The sequence below is a fragment of the Myxocyprinus asiaticus genome, chromosome 11 (assembly GCF_019703515.2).
Source record: "Myxocyprinus asiaticus isolate MX2 ecotype Aquarium Trade chromosome 11, UBuf_Myxa_2, whole genome shotgun sequence".
Lineage (NCBI taxonomy): Eukaryota > Metazoa > Chordata > Actinopteri > Cypriniformes > Catostomidae > Myxocyprinus > Myxocyprinus asiaticus.
This window is the reverse complement of record NC_059354.1, coordinates 42375355-42393560: the sequence shown is the minus strand read 5'-3', so window position 1 is coordinate 42393560 and position 18206 is coordinate 42375355. Positions and strand designations below refer to the sequence as shown.

Here is an 18206-nt window from a genome sequence, read left to right as displayed (position 1 = left end):
GTTGGTGATGACTGGACAAGGATTTTTAAAAATTAGTTCATAGTAATTGCAATTACAAAGAGCGATTTCACTAAGATGAAATATTTGAAATCAGAGCATAACTAGAAAAAGTATATTCACTACAAAAAAAAAATAATAATAAAGATTTTATTAATTTCCATGACTTTACCAGGTCTGAAACCATCAACTTTAAAATCCCTACCACAGGAACCCTTAAAGTCACATGCACTATGAAAAACATTCACGTAAACATGCAAAGACTCAATTTACTGTAGTAGTGCCATGCAGTCATCCTTTGCTTCCATACAGCTTTGACAAGCATGCAAAGTGGATGCGTTAAAACATATCTCCCCCTCCCACACACAGACACCTTTGATTGCTAACAACTGTTCAGGACCACACAGCACTCATGGATAAACAAAACCCTTCGTGAATGACAAACAGGTGGTACTGATTTAAAATGCATCTCTCTTTTTTAAAGGTGTAGTTCACTCAAAAATGATACATTATTTCATTATTTACTTTCCTTCATGTTGTTCCATACCTGTATAACTTCCATTCTTCTGTGGAACACAAAAGATGATGTAAGGCAGTATGTTAGTCTCAGTCACCTTTCACTTTCATTGCATTTTTTTTTTCTCCATACAGTGAAAGTGAATGGTGACTGAGGATGCCTTTCTGCCTATCATCTTGTGAAGAAAGAAAGTCATGCATCATGAGGCTAAGTAAATGATGACAGAATTTTCATTTTGGGTGAGCTATCCTTTTAAGAGATGGCATTCTAACCGGCCATTACCTTTCTGGTTACTAACTGAAAAGCACTGATACCCATCATGCTCATCTTCAGGCAGAGAGTGGCACTCCACAGGGAGCCGACCCTCATCCAGGAGCATCCAGCAGCTGTCACGGAGGACCTCGCAGGAACTGCGACAGGGCAATGGAGGCGGCGATCCAGGTGCGTTGCACGGCGGTGTCAAGAGCAGGCAGAAAAACCATTCCAAACTATGGTGGCAGTTTGACCCCAATAGCCACGCCCACTCGGTCAAGACCACTTGAACGTCCTCCACGCTGCTTTGATTTAAAAAATTAGGCACCATAAAATTCTCCACTCCCATTCTGGTGCAAAACGGCAAATTAGAATCAATCGGCAAGCAGCGCGGAGATTCCAGGACTGTTGACATGCTAGCTATGACAAACTGCTTACTTTCAGTGGTTAGTAAATGATCTGAGACAAAGTATTCAAGGGAATACTGTGTCGTGTTATCATAATTATCATGCACGGTAGAATTACGGCCATTTATATTATTGTAACTGCTCACATTTTTAAAAGAAACATCAAGGCTTATCACTGTCCACTCATCTGTGTTGTGTCCATCCACCTGTTTCACATTGCTAGAATTGGTCTCGAGATTGAGATTTCCTGCGTGCACACTTGCATTTTCACCAAATATATGTGACAGGTTGGTTGAAGTAACATAGCCATCCTGGCTTTCATATTGAGAAGTTCCAGAAGCGTATTCAGACACTGACCCACTTCTAGATTCTGACTCTGCTTTGGATTTTTGTCCAGATCCACCCTCCAACCCAGTCCTGGATATGAACTCTGATTTACCCTCCCCTGCTGACCCCTCGAAATTGTCACCACTTCCCAAATATCTACCAAGCTTCTCGCCCTCTTTGGAGACCCCAGTTACAGAAGCTCTTGTACCTGATTTTCTGGGTGGTTCTGTCCTCGGCTGTGATGTGGGCCTTACGGTAGTCAGGTAGGCCGGCGTCTGCGTGCCCTTCCCATTTTCCTTGGAGCCATCAAACCAGAACCAGCCATGAGAGTGCTGTATCCTTAGGCACAACAGTGCAAAAAGGCACAGGCTGAGCTTGGACATCCTGTTTAATTCCAGTTAATTCAGCAATTCAAACAAGATCTTGTAGCTGTCATGCCCTCCACCAGTAATCCACACCACACACAGACAGACTCTTCCCTGGCTCACCGCAGATTTGCCACAATGAGCCCACAAGCCGGGGAGAAAAGTTTAGAGGAGGAGTAAAATATTTAAAGAGAGCAGGGGGGCTGTCTCATTGTTGGCCAAGCTCAGGACCTTTCCGCCCCCGTAGGGTTCCTGCATCTCCCCTTTGTCTCTGTACTGAAAGAATGTCTGATGATAGATATTCTGACCAAAAATGCCTGCAAGGCTTCCTTTTGTCTACGCCGTTGCTTCAAAATACCCTCACTGATGGAATTTAGAGTTGTTTCAACTTACATTTATAGCCTTTACAGGGGCACAGAAATTCCACAGTCTGTTCCCCTGTGACACAGAAACAACTGCGTAAATAGCCAAAGCATCTTTTAAAAGCTGAAATTTATACTCTAAATGATTTACTTGCTATGATGTTAATTGTAATCAAGAATAGATTTTGATTTCTTTATTGAAATAAAGTGTTGAAAATTAGTGTTAACATTTTAGATAAGCTTGTTTTAGGCTTTGGTTCTGTGTTATGAAAGTGCAGTATAAAGAAGGTAAAGAAAAATCACAATTCAATATGCAAATAGATAGAAAAAGAAGATAAATCGGAATTCAGTATGCAAATATTACCATGGCTTCATCACATTTGGTTACACTTTGAATGCCTAAAATTCTATCAAAGTAAATCAAAGGTACATTTTCAAGCTTTAATCTTAAATTTGTAAAAAAAAAAAAAAATAAATAAATAAAAATAGCATACCTAAAGCTAGAATTAACTAAAAATTAATAATATGTTTGATTGCAGTCTGTGTGTTAGGAATAGTTCCCCAAAAATGAAAAATATCTCATTATTTTCTCACCCTCATGCCATCCCAAATGACTTTTTTCTTTCGCAGAACACAAATGTGTTCAGCTCTCAGCACTGCATACAAGGCAAGTGAATGGTGACCAAAATTCTGAATCTCCAAAAAGCACAAAAAGGCAGCTTAAAAGTAATGCATGAGACTCGAGTGGTTTAATCCATGTCTTCAGAAGCGATCTAATAGGTTTTGGATGAGAATAGACCAAAATGTAACTCCTTTTCCAATGTACATCTTGCCATTGCAGTCTCTAGGCACGATCATGATTTCAAGCTCGATTACACTTCTTATTGCTTGATGCATGCGCTAGGCGCTAGATGGCACTAGAAAGTGTAATCAAACTTGAAATCATGATCGCCAAGGAGACTGCTGATGTCATTATTTATAATGAAAAAGAAGTTCCTGTACATTTTGGTCTGTTCTCATCCAAAACCAGATCAGATCGCTTCAGAAGTCATGGATTAAACCACTCGAATCTCATGCATTACTTTTATGCTGCCTTTTTGTGCTTTTTGGAGCTTCAAAGTTTTGGTCACAATTCTCTTGCATTGTATGGACCTACAAAGCTGAGATATTCTTCTAAAAATCTTCATTCTTGTTCTGCAGAAGAAAGAAAGTCATACACATCTGAGAGAATTAATTAATTAATTAATTAATAGTCAATAATGAGAGAATTTTCCTTTTTGGGTGAACCTTTCCTTTAAGTAGGCTGAATTCATTGAAGTTTAATACTTAGGGTTAAGGGTTTAGGCCAAATCCTATCAACATCAAAAAAGCGCTGCCTTGCAAGCACTGTTATTATTAATCTTGAGTTAATGGCTTGCGTGACAACCAAACCATGCACTGTTTATACAACTTCCTTATTTAAGAGTCTTTGGAGTAAAATACACAATGAAATTGACGTCACATTGCAGTTTCAGACTTCCTTCTTTCCTGAGATACAGTGAAGTGTGTAATCACTCCTTCAAAATACGTCCCTCCATTCTCTCCATTCTCTGAAAAGTAACATGTTTTCCACTTGGCTGCAAGTCAACAACAATTCTGCACCTTGTGTTTGTGGTATACTTTCATATCATCATGTTAAAGACAGATATATCATAAATCATTTCATAACTTTTTTAATGAAATTTAAACAGTAGCTAACTCCAACTAGAACAAGGCATCTAAACTCGCTCACCCCTTGAAACCACCCCATCCTGTCAATATAAATCTTGTTCTCTGGGTCTACCTCACAATTAGTTTTGACTGAGCCCACCTCTTGTTCTGTGCTTCATGTAAGGAACGGTTAAAGAGTAATCCAGAGCTTGCGCTCTTGTTCAGACTAGTAGGGATAAGCCTACGAGAGCTGGTGACAGAGACCTTCAACATGCTAATTGACTCTGCTCTATGAAGACTGTCAGAAATGAATAATACAATTGAGGAAAATCACAAAGATACAATAATTGCAGAAAAACAACAAAATACTTCAAACAGCTTACTGCACTAAGAGTAACTTTAAGGAAAGTCTACAGATTAACATCTAAATACAACAAAGAGTGGAAAATAAACAACAAGATGAGAAAAAAAGCAAAATCAATCAGATGACTTGAATTTAAATGTTTTCTGTAGGCCAACATCATATGTTACCAGTAAAATGGCACAGTTTCAGAAAATGGTGAAGATTTAACGCAATTAAAGCAATGATCAGCCGCAATCCTGTCACCAAATTTATGTTAATATTTAAATATGTGCATTTAAAAAAAAAATCAATTTTAAATCGATTACTGACCAAAACAAACAATTATTTAAAATTCATATTTCATGATTGATGCAGTTGCATTAGAAGGATTTGGTAACACCTTCTATGAAGCCTGTATTTATAATGCATTTTATGGGTATTCTTAAAACATTATAATGTATGCATAATGCCTTATAATAAACCTTATAATATGTTGTATTGTCTCATATATAATTGTAACAACAGTTATAATGTGATATAATTCTTACTTAACTGCATTACAACACACGATCAACACCACGTTTTATACACATTTCTTTTAAGTTATAATGTATTATAGGTCTCATAGTTATAATGTATTATAAGTTTCATATTTTGACATTGTTTATTTAAGATCAAAACCTGCTACCTCCCCTGGAGTCGCGAGTTCGAATCCAGGGCGTGCTGAGTGACTCCAGCCAGGTCTCCTAAGCAACCAAATTGGCCCGGTTGCTAGGGATTCTAGAGTCACATGGGGTAACCTCCTTGTGGTCACGATTAGTAGTTCTCACTCTCAATGGGGCGCGTGGTAAGTTGTGCGTGGATCGCGGAGAGCAGCATGAGCCTCCACATGCGCAGTCTCCGCGGTGTCATGCACGACGAGCCACGTAATAAGATGCACGGATTGACGGTCTCAGAAGTGGAGGCAACTGAGACTTGTCCTCCGCCACTCGGTTTGAGGTGAGTAACCACGCCACCATGAGTACCTACTAAGTAGTGGGAATTGGGCATTCCAAATTGGGAGAAAAGGAGATAAAAAAAAAAAAATGAAAAATAAAAAAAAAGATCAGAACCTGCACAATATCTTCCTGGAACTTATGAGTGGTCTTTTACCATTTTAAGTCAAATGAAAAATGCAAAGTCTTCTTATAAACATCCAAAAGGCTTTATAATGTGGTCATACTCATTTATAAGTGGTCTTTGTCTGCTTTAAATAAAGTAATAAAAACCACAGTAGGTCTTCTTTTAAACAGCCATAAGATATTATAAAGTGGTTATAAGGCACATTTGCGTTGAACATATTTATTGTAATATTTAGAAAATAAAATATTTAATAAAATCAACAAAACCACATAACATTATTTCAAATGTAAAAGAGTTACCAGCTGAAACTTGCTTACATTAAAATGAACATTGGCCTCAGAGGAAACACTCAAAAATGAACAAAGTAACAGCTCCAAAGGCTAGGCACTGGCACTGTAAATTATGGATTTTTACTAATTTGTGTTCTGAGAATGTAGGAAGTCACAACAATGTTTATTATAAGGCATTTTGCATACATTAGAATGCTTTAAGAATACACTTATAATGCATTATAAATTCAGGTTTCATTGTGTGTTATAATGCATCGTTATCTTAAAGGTTATAACCATAGCTAGGTAAGTACACTGTAAAAAATCCAACTTCAGTTTTGTCAGACAAGCTCAATTTTAAAAGTTGATTGAACTATCTAATTTCGAAAAAAGTGAGCTTACATAAAACAATCAATAAAGTCAACTTTTATGCCATTTAAATCAGAGCAACTTACATTTTTAAACAGTGAGAACATACAATATCAAGTCTGGTGGTGAAGGTAGAATATACAGGCTTTTGAGCATGCTCAGTTTAATCACTGACCCTCCAACACACCCCTCTTTGAAACATTGTGCACCTCTGTGAAATGGAGGCTTAAATTTCACTGTTGTAAGTCTATAAAGCCAGGCTCTACCACAGAAAATCAGGAAATATGTGGGAATTTAAATCTTTGATTTCGACTCATATCTTTAATGATGTTATCCATTTGTTAAAGTCAAGAAAAGATCTTGAAAATTCATGGGTTAAAATCTGAGGGAACCTTGTAAGGCTGAGCACTATGAACTTCACATTGTTGTGTCTGTTACTGAGCATGCCCACTGGTGAAGCATTGTGGCTTCTTTTTTTTTGACTGTGCAAATTGAAATGGAGTTTTCTAAACTTGTTTTTTTTTACACATGCAATATAAGCGAAAAATACACAATGAAGACTTGTGTGAAGCTCAGTTAATCTTATTATCCTCAGACCCAAGAGAACACTGGATTTAAGATCTATGCATCTATGATCACCATTTAAGATTTTGATGTAAACTGAATAAATAGCCAGACCAGGGGATTTGCTACACTGAAGCATACTCCAGTCCAGAGTTCTCTTCTGAAATGGACTGAAAGGACACAATGAGCCCTTCAGATATCTCAGTAACCTACAATCTGTGCCAAAGCCCTCGAGGCACGATGGAGAAGTCAACCCCTCTGAACAATTCATCAGAAGACAGAGCCAGAATGACTTGGGCTGTCAACAGTAAGTGTGGGAATGACATTAGCAAATGCTGAGCACCAGTGGGGTGGACAGTACTCAAACCTCAGCCAAGAACACAGTGAATCCCTGCTGTACTTCTAGCATGGACTTAACAAAGCAATAAGATGCCAAGTGGACCATGCTGGAAGGGTTCTCAATGGCTCTGTTCCAAAACCTAGTGTGTTGCCTTGCTGTCTATTGCTTACATAAGCATTCTGGAAGCAGCATCCTCACTCTTAACAACATAAGTAGGAGACTTGACTCAAAAATCAGCTTACATTGAAGAATTAGAGTAAAAAAAAAAAAAAAAGGACGTTATACTACAACCCCAATACCGAAAAAGTTGGGATAGTATGAAAAATGCTAATAAAAACAAAAAGGAGTGATTTGTAAATTGTATTCACCCTTTGCTGTATTGAAAGCATTACAACTAAACATTATATGATGTTTTACCTTTTGAATTTCACAGTTTTTTTTTTATGTACAGTAATTTCAAATCAGATAATTGCAACACTCTCCAAAAAGTTGGGACATTTGAGTGTTTACCACTGTGAAACATCACCATTTCTTCTAATAACACTACTTAAGCATTTAGGCACTGAAAACACAAGTTTGTTAAGTTTAAAAAGTGGAATTTTCCCCCATTCATCCATTATGTAGGTCTTCGTTATCGTATTGTGCGCTTCATAATGCACCACACCTTCTCAGTTGGAGATGGTCAAGACTGCAGGCAGGCCAATCTAGCACCTGCACTCTCTGCTTATTCGGCCAGTATGTGGTTTGAAGTTGTCCTGCTGAAAATGCCAGGACGTCCCTGGAAAAGACATTGCTGGATAGCAGTATATGCGGCTCCAAAATGTGTACACATCTGTCTGCATTAATGGTGCCCTCACAGTTGTGTGAGTTACCCATGCCATGGGCACTGGCTTTTGGAACTGATGCTGGTAACAACTTGGATGGTCCTTTTCCTCTTTAGCCCGGAGAATATAATATTTTCAAAAACTATTTGAAATGTGGACTCATCGGACCAAAAAACATGGTTCCACTGTTCTACTTTCCATCTAAGATGAGACCAAGCCCAGAGAAGTTGACAGCGCTTCTGGACAGTGTTGATGTAGGGCTTCTGCTTTGCATAGTAAAGACTTATCTTGCATCTGTGGATGCAGCGGCGAATGGTGTTGACTAACAAAGGTTTACTAAAGTAATACTCAAGCCCATGTTCATGATATCCATTACAGATGAATGATGTTTTTTAAGACAGTGATGTCTGAGGGATCAGAGATCACACGCATTCAGAAGTGGTTTTCGTCTTGCCCTTTGTGCACTAAGATTTGACCATATTCCTTGAATCTTTTAACTATATTGGGCACTGTAGAGGGTATAATGCCCAAAATCCTTCCAATCTGTCTTTGGGGAACATTGTTCTCAAAGTGCTGGATTATTTGCTGAAGCATCTATTGGCAAATTGACAAGTCTCGAATGATCCTTGCTCTTGAAGGACTAGGCTGTATTTGGAAGTTCCTTATATACTATGACACGATTGCCTCACCTGTTTAACATCTCCTGTTTCACATTGCCTTGTTATTTTAACCCATCAAATTAGTCTTAAATTGCCCCTGTCCCAACTTTTTTGGAGTGTTTTGCAATCATCTGATCCATTTCTTTGATCATCTGATTTCAAATGACTGTACATTTAAAAAAAAAAAAAACAAAAAAAAAACAATGAAATTCACAAGGTAAAACATCATATAATGTTTAGTTGTAGTGCTTTCAATATAGAAAAGGCTGAATATAATTTACAAATCACTACTTTTTGTTTTTATTAGCATTTTTCATACTGTCCAAACTTTTTCAGAATATGGGTTGTATTTACTGGCAATAAAAACTGCAAGATGACCTATATGCAGGAAACAAATACAGTATAGTTAATGAGACTCCATAATACACTGCAGGTTAAAGTGTGACTGCGTTCTTTTTACGTCTCTTTACACAGGAAGCAAAGGTTAATGAACTGCAAACACAACGTTTCCTTTACCCACAAGTAAACTAAAACAAGAACAGCTATGAGAACATAACATCAACACATGCTTCTTGTTACATTTGAGGCAGTATGTCACATCTATCACCCAAAGCAGCTAATAATTCTAAAACTCATTAAAGTTCTCCTGTTAGCTTTTACTCAAGGGTTAATGTTAGGCCTCATCATTCAGGTCCTACATGGGTGGGAAACTTAGTTTACAATTCTCTGTGGTGACTCCCTTGCTGTCCTGACCTTTCTTGGCACACATTCAGGGCAAACATGTTCTCTGCAATCTGCCAAAAGATTGTTAGGTGGATGAAAGATGTGCACTCATCAGGATTAGATTTAATATGAACAGTATGGCATCTTGTACTGATTGCTGTTCCTTGAAGGGATAGTTCACCCATAAATGTAAGTTCTGTCATCATTTATTTACCCTCATGTTGTTCCAAACCCGTTCTAAAAACAAAAAAGGAGACATTAGTCAGAATGACAGCCTCAGTCACCATTCACTTTCAATGCATCTTTTTTCCATACAATGAAAGTGAATTGTGACTTAGGATAGTATATTCTGCCTAACGTTTGTTATTTTTTGTTCCACAGAAGTCCTTTGTTTTTGGGTGAACTGTCCCTTTAAATCAAGTGCTTGCGTCTTCTTTAGGGAGTCCCCCATTTCTTTATGACTGTGCTGGGATATCCTTTATCCGAAGTGACCAAGGGACTTCAATGATTTTGAAAAGCCTCAGGCGATATATTTGAGTAATGTTTGTTAGCAGAGCTATTACACAAAGAGTTGTTGAAATGTGAGTAAGGGGAGTTTGAGGCTTTCAGGATATTTAGGATGTACTGCAGGAAAGGACGAGAGGCCAAAATCAACACCCACACTGGCATGCTTCCAGACACATGCCTCTGATAACTCCTGTGAGAAAACCATTTCCTGTCTCTCAATGATGAGAAATGATCTATTTAATGTCTGTCATTTTAATGGCAAAAGACTTTTTGCTACAGAAAAAAACGTTAATTTATTAATGAGTATTAACTGTAAAATATACAGTAAAAATGTTAATATATTTTTGACAATACAGTCGTTTTTACAATAAAATATTGTAAAAATTAAATTTTTTAGATGATGTTGATGATTTTCCTGTATAATTAATGGTAAAAACGTACATTATGTTTAACAAGAGAGTACATGTACTTTTTACAGTAAATTATTGTTAAAATTACAATAAAAAACAATAATCGGGCATTCCCAGAATTCCCTGCATGACCCATCATATTTCATTATATTTTATGGGAATAGTTATGTTTCTTCTTATTTTTAATTAATTAATTAATTAATTAATTAATTTAATTTTTAATATCAGTTACGTACATTGGGGTGTTCTGTTTTATATTTACTGTAGTTTTGTTAATGTTTACTGCACTATTTAAATTTCACATGTGTTACCCTTATGGTGTTTAGTATTTGTGTGAGTGCAACTGAGCACTGTCTCTAATATTAAGGTTAATATCAAGTTTATGACATTTGTTTTACTGAATTTTTTTTTTTTATTATTATTATTTTTTTAATGCCAGCGTGGTCATGTAAATTACAACAGTTTTAAACTGTAAAATTTACAGGTTGTTCTGTAAAGTTGTTAACATTTTTACTGTATTTTTTACATACTTATTCTGGCAACCACAGCTGCCAGTTTTTTTTTATTTTATTTTTTTATTATTATTATTATTATTATTATTATTTTTTTTTTTTTTTTTTTTTACAGTGTGTCTTTGGGTACATTTGAATGAAAAGGACTGTTGTTTTCAACCACATTTCTCCCCATCTGGCAATTTATTTATTTTTATTCTTTGATAGGGCTAGGCTATATAGTAAAAAAAAATAAAAAAATAAAATACGATTTCTATATTATTCAGCCCTTTGACAATATACAACATATCTCGTGTCTATTTTGTATTTAATATTTAATGTAAGAATCTAAACTTCTCTTATTACATGTAAATTTACAGTAAGTAAAACGATCATTAAAATCATTGTAATATATTTCCAATGTTTATTAATTTTACATTAAATATAATTTTATATAAGATATTTGTATATTGCCATTGGAAATATATCATGATTTTTTATATATACATATCACTCAGCCCTATTTTGTAGTGTCTATCAAACCCGCATGGGCTTCTGTGCTCATCGGTCCTTTAGAGTAGTCCAAATAGGTTAAAAAGTACCTTAGGAAACACTTTGAAATAACTGAAAGGATCTTGTGAATTTAAGAAAAGGTTTCTGTATTTCCCCGGTGAGAGGGTATTTGTTGAGTGTTTGTGATAAACTTGAGTATAGTGATAAAAACAATATCTCATCCTGTTTCTGTTGTCCATATATATATATATATTTTTTTTTTTTTTTTTTTTTTATATAGAGTTTATATGTCTAACTCAAGTTGACATGCCATAAGCAGAAGTTATGGGGTGTTCAAACAAGGAGTCCTTCATCCATAATAACACAGAAACAGATGTGACACAGGTTTTCTGCATCATTAAACAAGGCCAGACAGAACAACAAAACTTGATTAAATATATTATTCAGGCTTTCCAACTAAAGTTTGTAATTACTTAGTCTAACAGCACTGAAGCAGACATTCCTACAGTTGTATGTGAATTTAATACACCTTAAATTTGGAACTGTTTATTCTAATGTGTGTCATTGTACAAATATGACATAAAACGAGAACACTATAAAAGGAAATATTTAAATACAAATTGGAACATCTCAGAGCAGTCTAAGAAATGTGTTGATGCTCTACATGGACCAATAAATGAAATAAATTAAATTATTACTTATTAATACTAATATTTACTAATTATTCTTAATTATTACATACTTCTATAAGTGGCATTTCAATCATTGACAACTAATATCACCAAAAGTTTCTGGAAATACTGCAATTCTTGCATGTGTAACATGATTCATGTTGCATGTCCTGCATATATTGCATGTACTGGATGAATTTTTTTTTTTTTTTTTTTTTTTTTGTGTAATTCATGCTGATATATAGTATATATTAAAAATGACACTTACTGCAGTAATATGATTTTCTTTGAATTTAAGAAAGTAGAATTAATATAGAATGAAATTCGAAATTACATTCTGTTTGCTAACCCAACTCAAATTGATGATTTTAACTGAAATCTGAAACATTTTTCTAAATGTAATTTAGAACCCTGACCTCTTAAAGAGATCCAAAAATGAAATCTCCCTCATGTTATACCTATATAACTTTATTTTTTGCCTTGAACACAAAGAGAGATTTTAGGTAGAATGTTAGCCTCAATCACAATTCCCTTTTCATTGTATCTATTTTCCAGACAATAAAAGTGAATGTTGACTGAGATTAAACTTTCTGCCTAACATCTTCTTTTGTTTTCCAATGAGACAAGAAAGTCATATAGGTTTGGAGCAACATGAGGATGAGTAAATGATGACATCATTATCATTTTTGGGTGAAAATGAAAAATCTATCATTTACTCAGCCTCATTACATCCCAGATGTGTATGACTTTCTTTCTTCTGCAGAACACAAATTATGATTTTTAGAAGAATAATTCAGCTCTGTAGGTTCATATAATGCAAGTGAATGGGTGCCAAAATTTTGAAGATCCAAAAAGCACATAAAGACATCATAAAAGTATTCCATAAGACTCCAGTGTTTTATTCCATATTTTCAGTAGTGATATGGTAGGTGTGGGTGAGAAACAGATCAATATTTAAGTCCTTTTTTGCTTGAAATTCTACTCCCTGCCCAGTAGGGGGCGGTATGCATTAAGAATGTGAATCACCAAAAACACAAGAAGAAGAATGTAAAAGTGATCTGTTTCTCTCCCACACCTATCATACAACTTCTGAAGATATTGATTTAACCACTGGAGTCTTATGTAGAGATGTCCCGAAACCATTATTTTGAGAACAAGTGCGAGGACCGATACTTCGTTTTTAGTACTCACCGATACCATGTCCGATACCTGTTTTTATTTATTTTTTCTAAACTCCATATCAACAGTTTTTAGCATCAAAATTGTGTTTAAATAAATGAATTCATTAAAACTTTAATCAAATGAAAATATAACAATTAATTTTCAAAATAATAATGTAATATTTTTTATCAAATTAAGTGCTTATATACAGAACCTCACAATCCAATATACAACACTGGAGTTACATTTTGTAAAATAAAGTGCTGCATAACAGAGCATCACAGATGTTAGATACTGCTTAAGTATAATAAAATCACTACTGATTTATAATTATTATTATTAGTGGTAGTATTACAGTGAATATTACAGAAGTGATATATATATCTGCCATATTTTTCCCTATAAATTTATCTTTCATTTTGACAGAACTTTTATTTTACATTTATGCATTCGGCAGACACTTTTATACAAAGTGACTTACAGTGCCCTTATTACAGGCACAATCCTCCTGGAGCAACATGCCTTGCTCAGGGACACAATGGTGGCAGCTGTGGGGATCAAACCAGCAACCTTTTGCTTACCAGTTATGTGCTTTAGCCTACTACGCCACAACACTCATTTTGAAGTGTTTCTGTGTCGTTTTGACCAAGGAGCTCTGACGTTATGACGGCAGATTCCCACTCTGGAAACGTGACTCAAAGTGATTATTAAACCACTAAATGCTGCTATTTAATTAAATAAGTATGCACTCTGTATGTGCTTCGTGCTACAACATGAATTTGCACTCTGTTTACTTTTATCTGCAACAAACAGAGCACGCGATGCTCATGACGGTGTTTTCCCTGTACGAGCCAAGGAGGAACTTTTTGTTGTTGAACAAACAATGCAGTTTAGAGTAACGTCACTCTTTCTCCCATCACTTCACTCTCAGATCTTGGTGGCCTAGAAACCAAACATCCTGAGCACATGTGACCCACTCTTGCCCCTAATTTCAAACTTGATAGGTCAGTTCTCAATGGACACCATACTGGACAACTTACAGGGAATATAAAAGGTTTGTATCACCTGCCATTCTAACATTTCATTATATGGCACTTTACAAGCCCATTAAAATCTATATAGTTAAGCATCAGATACACAAGCTTCTAAAACTAAGCCACACAACATGCTGCCTGAGACCAATAAATATTTCTTCTTACGTGTCATTCAAACTCTGGCTTTATAAAAGTGCAATAAGCCCCATTTGCAGTAGGTGAAAGTCCTGTGTTTAACTACTGTGACCAGATAAAAGCTTCAGAATAGCACAGCAGTCAGTGAGAGTATAATTGAGCATATAATGTGACCCCTGCAGAACCCTCATGGTATTCAATTAACTTTCTATGCATTGTAGCTTTTCTACACCTATCCTCACCTCTCAGGCCTCTCTTCTAGACATTCTTTGAGTGAATGATACAGCCAATGTAACATAATACTATGCAACAAAATGAGTGAATCTGATATGCAAGGACTTAGGTTGACAAAAGCTGTAGACAGCACAAGTCCTTTGTGAAAATGAAACTTGACAGACCAAACTAAGATACCTGCATTCTTTGTCAGCTGCATTTGAATGCAATTATACAAATGTTACAAATTATAACAATCATTACAATTTCTGTACAAAAAGCATCACCAAATGAAATGCAAAAATAATGACTGCTTTCAAAAAGGTTTTTGAAATACTCCACCTGTCTTTCATTGGTCACACATACTGATAGTACCGCCCCAAATTCACGCCATTGGTTGAGTCAATGTTGCTATGTTGGTCTAGTCGGGATGCTCAAACAAACAGACAGCCACGGTGTTTTCGGGAAAATCAACCTACAAATGGCTTACTAAAAACATTAACATTTTAAAATAAATACACAAAGGAAGTGGAAATGTGTATAGAAGGTCAAGCTGCATCTACATGCATTGAGAATGACTTCTGAGCTATTTAAGGAGCATATGGCAGACCCCTATGATGTGTTATTACAGCTACAATGGGTTGTAATCCTGCACCGGGTCTCCATAAACCTAGGTCACCCTGAAAAAACAAACCAAAAAGGTTCAATGATGATATAGTTCTCTCTAAAGCCCTTTAGCCCCCTGCAGCTGCAGGGCTTGTCACAGGCAGTGTGCACAAGAAAAACACCCTTAGCCTGAATCAACTACAGACTAAAAACACAAACATCACATGAAAAAATGTGTCCGTGTGTTTTCTGTGTATGTATTTAGGTTATCTTCTCTTTGTCTTAAAAAGACAAAAGGAAATTAACTAAATGTTAGTAATTAACTTTTTATTAAAGGGATAGTTACCCAAAAATTACAATACTGTTCTCGTTCCACACCAGAAAGAAGTAATACAGATTTGGAATGGCATGGGGGCGAGTAAATGACATAATTATAATTTTGGGGGGCATTTCTGTAATATTCAGCAGCATTTTTGCGTTGAGCCCTAGTTAGTTCCAGATCCAACACACTCTCACAGTGAAATCGTCAGGATTCGTATGACTTTTCTAAATTTAGCTAATTCGTATGATATCGTGCGACTGCACTCGTTTGAATTCCTATGACTTTCACTACAGCCAATGACGTCGCTGGACATCGTTTCCATCTAATATGCGACAATTACTTGCTTCTGTTACATACAACAGCTTCCTATCTTGTTTGCACACTCTACTGATCGGTTAAATTTAGATAAGGGGTGTGGGTAAGGGCATTATATTAACAAGTATGTCCTTAACGCCTCGTGCGTGAAACTCGCACTTACTTCTGCATTACACATCCGGGAATTTGCACGTGATGAATTCGAATTCGAGTTTATGTGAACAAAATCGTGCGACATCACACGAAATAGCCACCTTGAAAATTATGTATGACTTTTCATGAGATTGGGTTGTCCAGATCCTGAATGTCGCTACAGGAGCATCTACAATGAGATGGAATGCCGGGCATGCCTTCATGTGTCCAGCAGGCTTTTGTCTGGACCTCTTTGGTTCTTGGCTGGGTAGAGAAGTCAGCAGGCAAGCAGCAGGAGGGCACTGACATGCTAAACGCTGCTTCCTCAGTGAGAGTACAATGGGCTGAGCTTACCCAGGGGGGCATCGGGCTGCATTAAAAAGTAATGAGTTTCCTTAAGGGGCATTTACTGCAAGGTGGTCTTGATTTGATCATATCTCAAGTGGCACCCTTCAAGAAGCAGCCACTTCTAATCAGTGTCTTATTGTGTATCATGACATGTGTCATCCAGGTGTGTACATGTTTTGCCATAGTGATTTCAATTAGATTGGTCCTGCAGTAGTATTGTTCCTAAAGGCACCTTTATTCTTGCCACTTGATGTATTCCTAGTTATTATTACCAGTTTAAGTAATTGTCACAAAATAGTTACAAAATATGACTTGCTCCATTATTTTGAGTCACTTTGTCCCAGAGGACAAGAATTCACTGAGAATGAATTGCACATGGTCATTCACTAAAGGAATTATGTGGATCAGGCAATGAAGCAGACGCACCCACAAAATCACTGCTGAACACAATTTGCACATGCAATACTGATCTTGCAAGCCGATTCTGAATGCTAGATAATGGAGGATGCAGAAGACCACCGTTATTTGACACACTTTGGCAGGATTTTACAACATCACTACTACTGAGATCCAGACACCTGAATCATCTCTTTAAAATGCCGAAATTGCATTTGAACACATCTAGATATATGCCAGGTTATGATGCTCTTCTCCATTATTGATCATTATTTGACCAATTACTGCTGATATGATCAATAGAAAATGTACACAACATCTGTTTTATATAAAATTAATTTTGCCACCTGTTTTCTTCTGGCGGTAACAGCACAATTTGTATTGCACCAGGTAATTTTTGTGAATGAAGCACAATAAGCCTAATTTTCATAGAAATGTGCCGTGTTTGCACGGAAAGGAATGAAAATGACTAAATTGAAATACTCAAGACACAGCACAATTTCAGCGCTGATTGTGCATGCTTAAAGAAGACTGTGGTTAGTGAATAAGACGCAGGTTTTTTTGTGCTGAAATACCGCAAGCAAAAGTGGCGCAACTGTTTAGTGAATTCACCCCTTTGAGATTTATGCACTAAAATAAAAAGGAAAGCATTTAAATTATTATATCACAAAAATGGTCTGGAGTAAAAACTCTACTTTCGAATTATTTTTTGTCTCCTGCTACCCAAACCTTACTCTCCTCTATCAACAAACATGAAAGAATGGCTCGCACCCGTTTTGCTATTTGCAAAAGGAAAAATGTAAGAAAAATAGCTGAAAATGATAAAGACAGCGGGTAGGGAGATGTGGGTGAAGTTTTACTTTATTTTCTAATAATGCATTGCTCTCCTCTTGCTCTCTCTCTGTATTTCATTGGCTGTTGCTCATTGTTAGTCTCTCGCTCATCGGGACAATGCGCACACCTGATGACAAGACATCTAGATATGAAGCTGTTTTGAAAACTGTCATAGCGTCTGGGACTAGTCTCGGCATGTCGCAGGAGTGCGCACACGATAAGACCATTCGTCGTGAGATCTGAGACTTCTTGTCGCAGACCAGTCACTGACTCAAAACATCAAAATAGACAAGTCGTGTAGTGCACACTAGGTTTTAGAATTCAGACAAAACTAGGGAGGTGATGGGGTGGGGGGGTGGCTCTCTCTAAAGGCAAATTCAAACATATTGGGCGAACACGCGTTTCTTAGTTCATCTAAAAATTATGACAAAATGTACATATGTTTTTGATCTGCAAAATTAGGAAAATTGTCTAGTCAACAAGCGTTAAAGGTTGGTCAAAAATAATTGTGGGTGTGCTTTGCACATCACCTTTATTAACAATCACGCATGCCAGCTGAGAAGATTATAGCTAGCTAGGTTTCTATCTGAAAGGTAAAAATGCATAAATTTGAAGCCCGTCTCTCTGAGGTTGTTCAAAAGTACACTTTAAAATGATTCTCAACACACTCTTCACAAAGACAACATGTCCAAGACAAAATTTACGATGCATCAGAGAATGCTGCAAATCCATTGATTTCGATTAGGACGGTGCATCACAAGGAAAAACAAATGGGTTTGTGAATGCGATGCTCTGTGACGAAAAATTGAAAAAATGTCAACTTTTGATGCATCGCACTTTGACATAGGCATCCGTTACCCAGTGTCAATCTCAGAGGTTGGTGAAGTTGTGGAAATGAAAATCCAATTTACTGTCTCCCCGGTTGATTTCAAACTTCCACACCACCAAAACTGATCTTAAACATCAAATGCTCCATCAGAGCCATCTCT

At 36.4% G+C, this 18206-nt stretch overlaps 1 protein-coding gene across 6 annotated transcripts in view; it reads right to left on the bottom strand.

Annotated features, from left to right (window-relative positions):
- LOC127447903 (collagen alpha-1(XVIII) chain-like) overlaps positions 1–18206 on the bottom strand; it is a 131187-nt gene that overhangs the window by 52176 nt on the left and 60805 nt on the right. The window contains exon 1 of one of the 6 annotated variants that reach the window (XM_051710073.1): positions 797–2162. The exons of 1 other annotated variant lie outside the window; for it this stretch is intronic. In XM_051710073.1, coding sequence (XP_051566033.1) covers positions 797–1883 — 1087 coding nt within the window. In that variant the 5' untranslated portion in view covers positions 1884–2162. Of the gene's footprint in view, positions 1–796; positions 2163–18206 lie in introns of those variants that run through there. 4 more of the 6 variants (XM_051710074.1, XM_051710075.1, XM_051710079.1 and 1 more) reach the window with 4 other exon arrangements.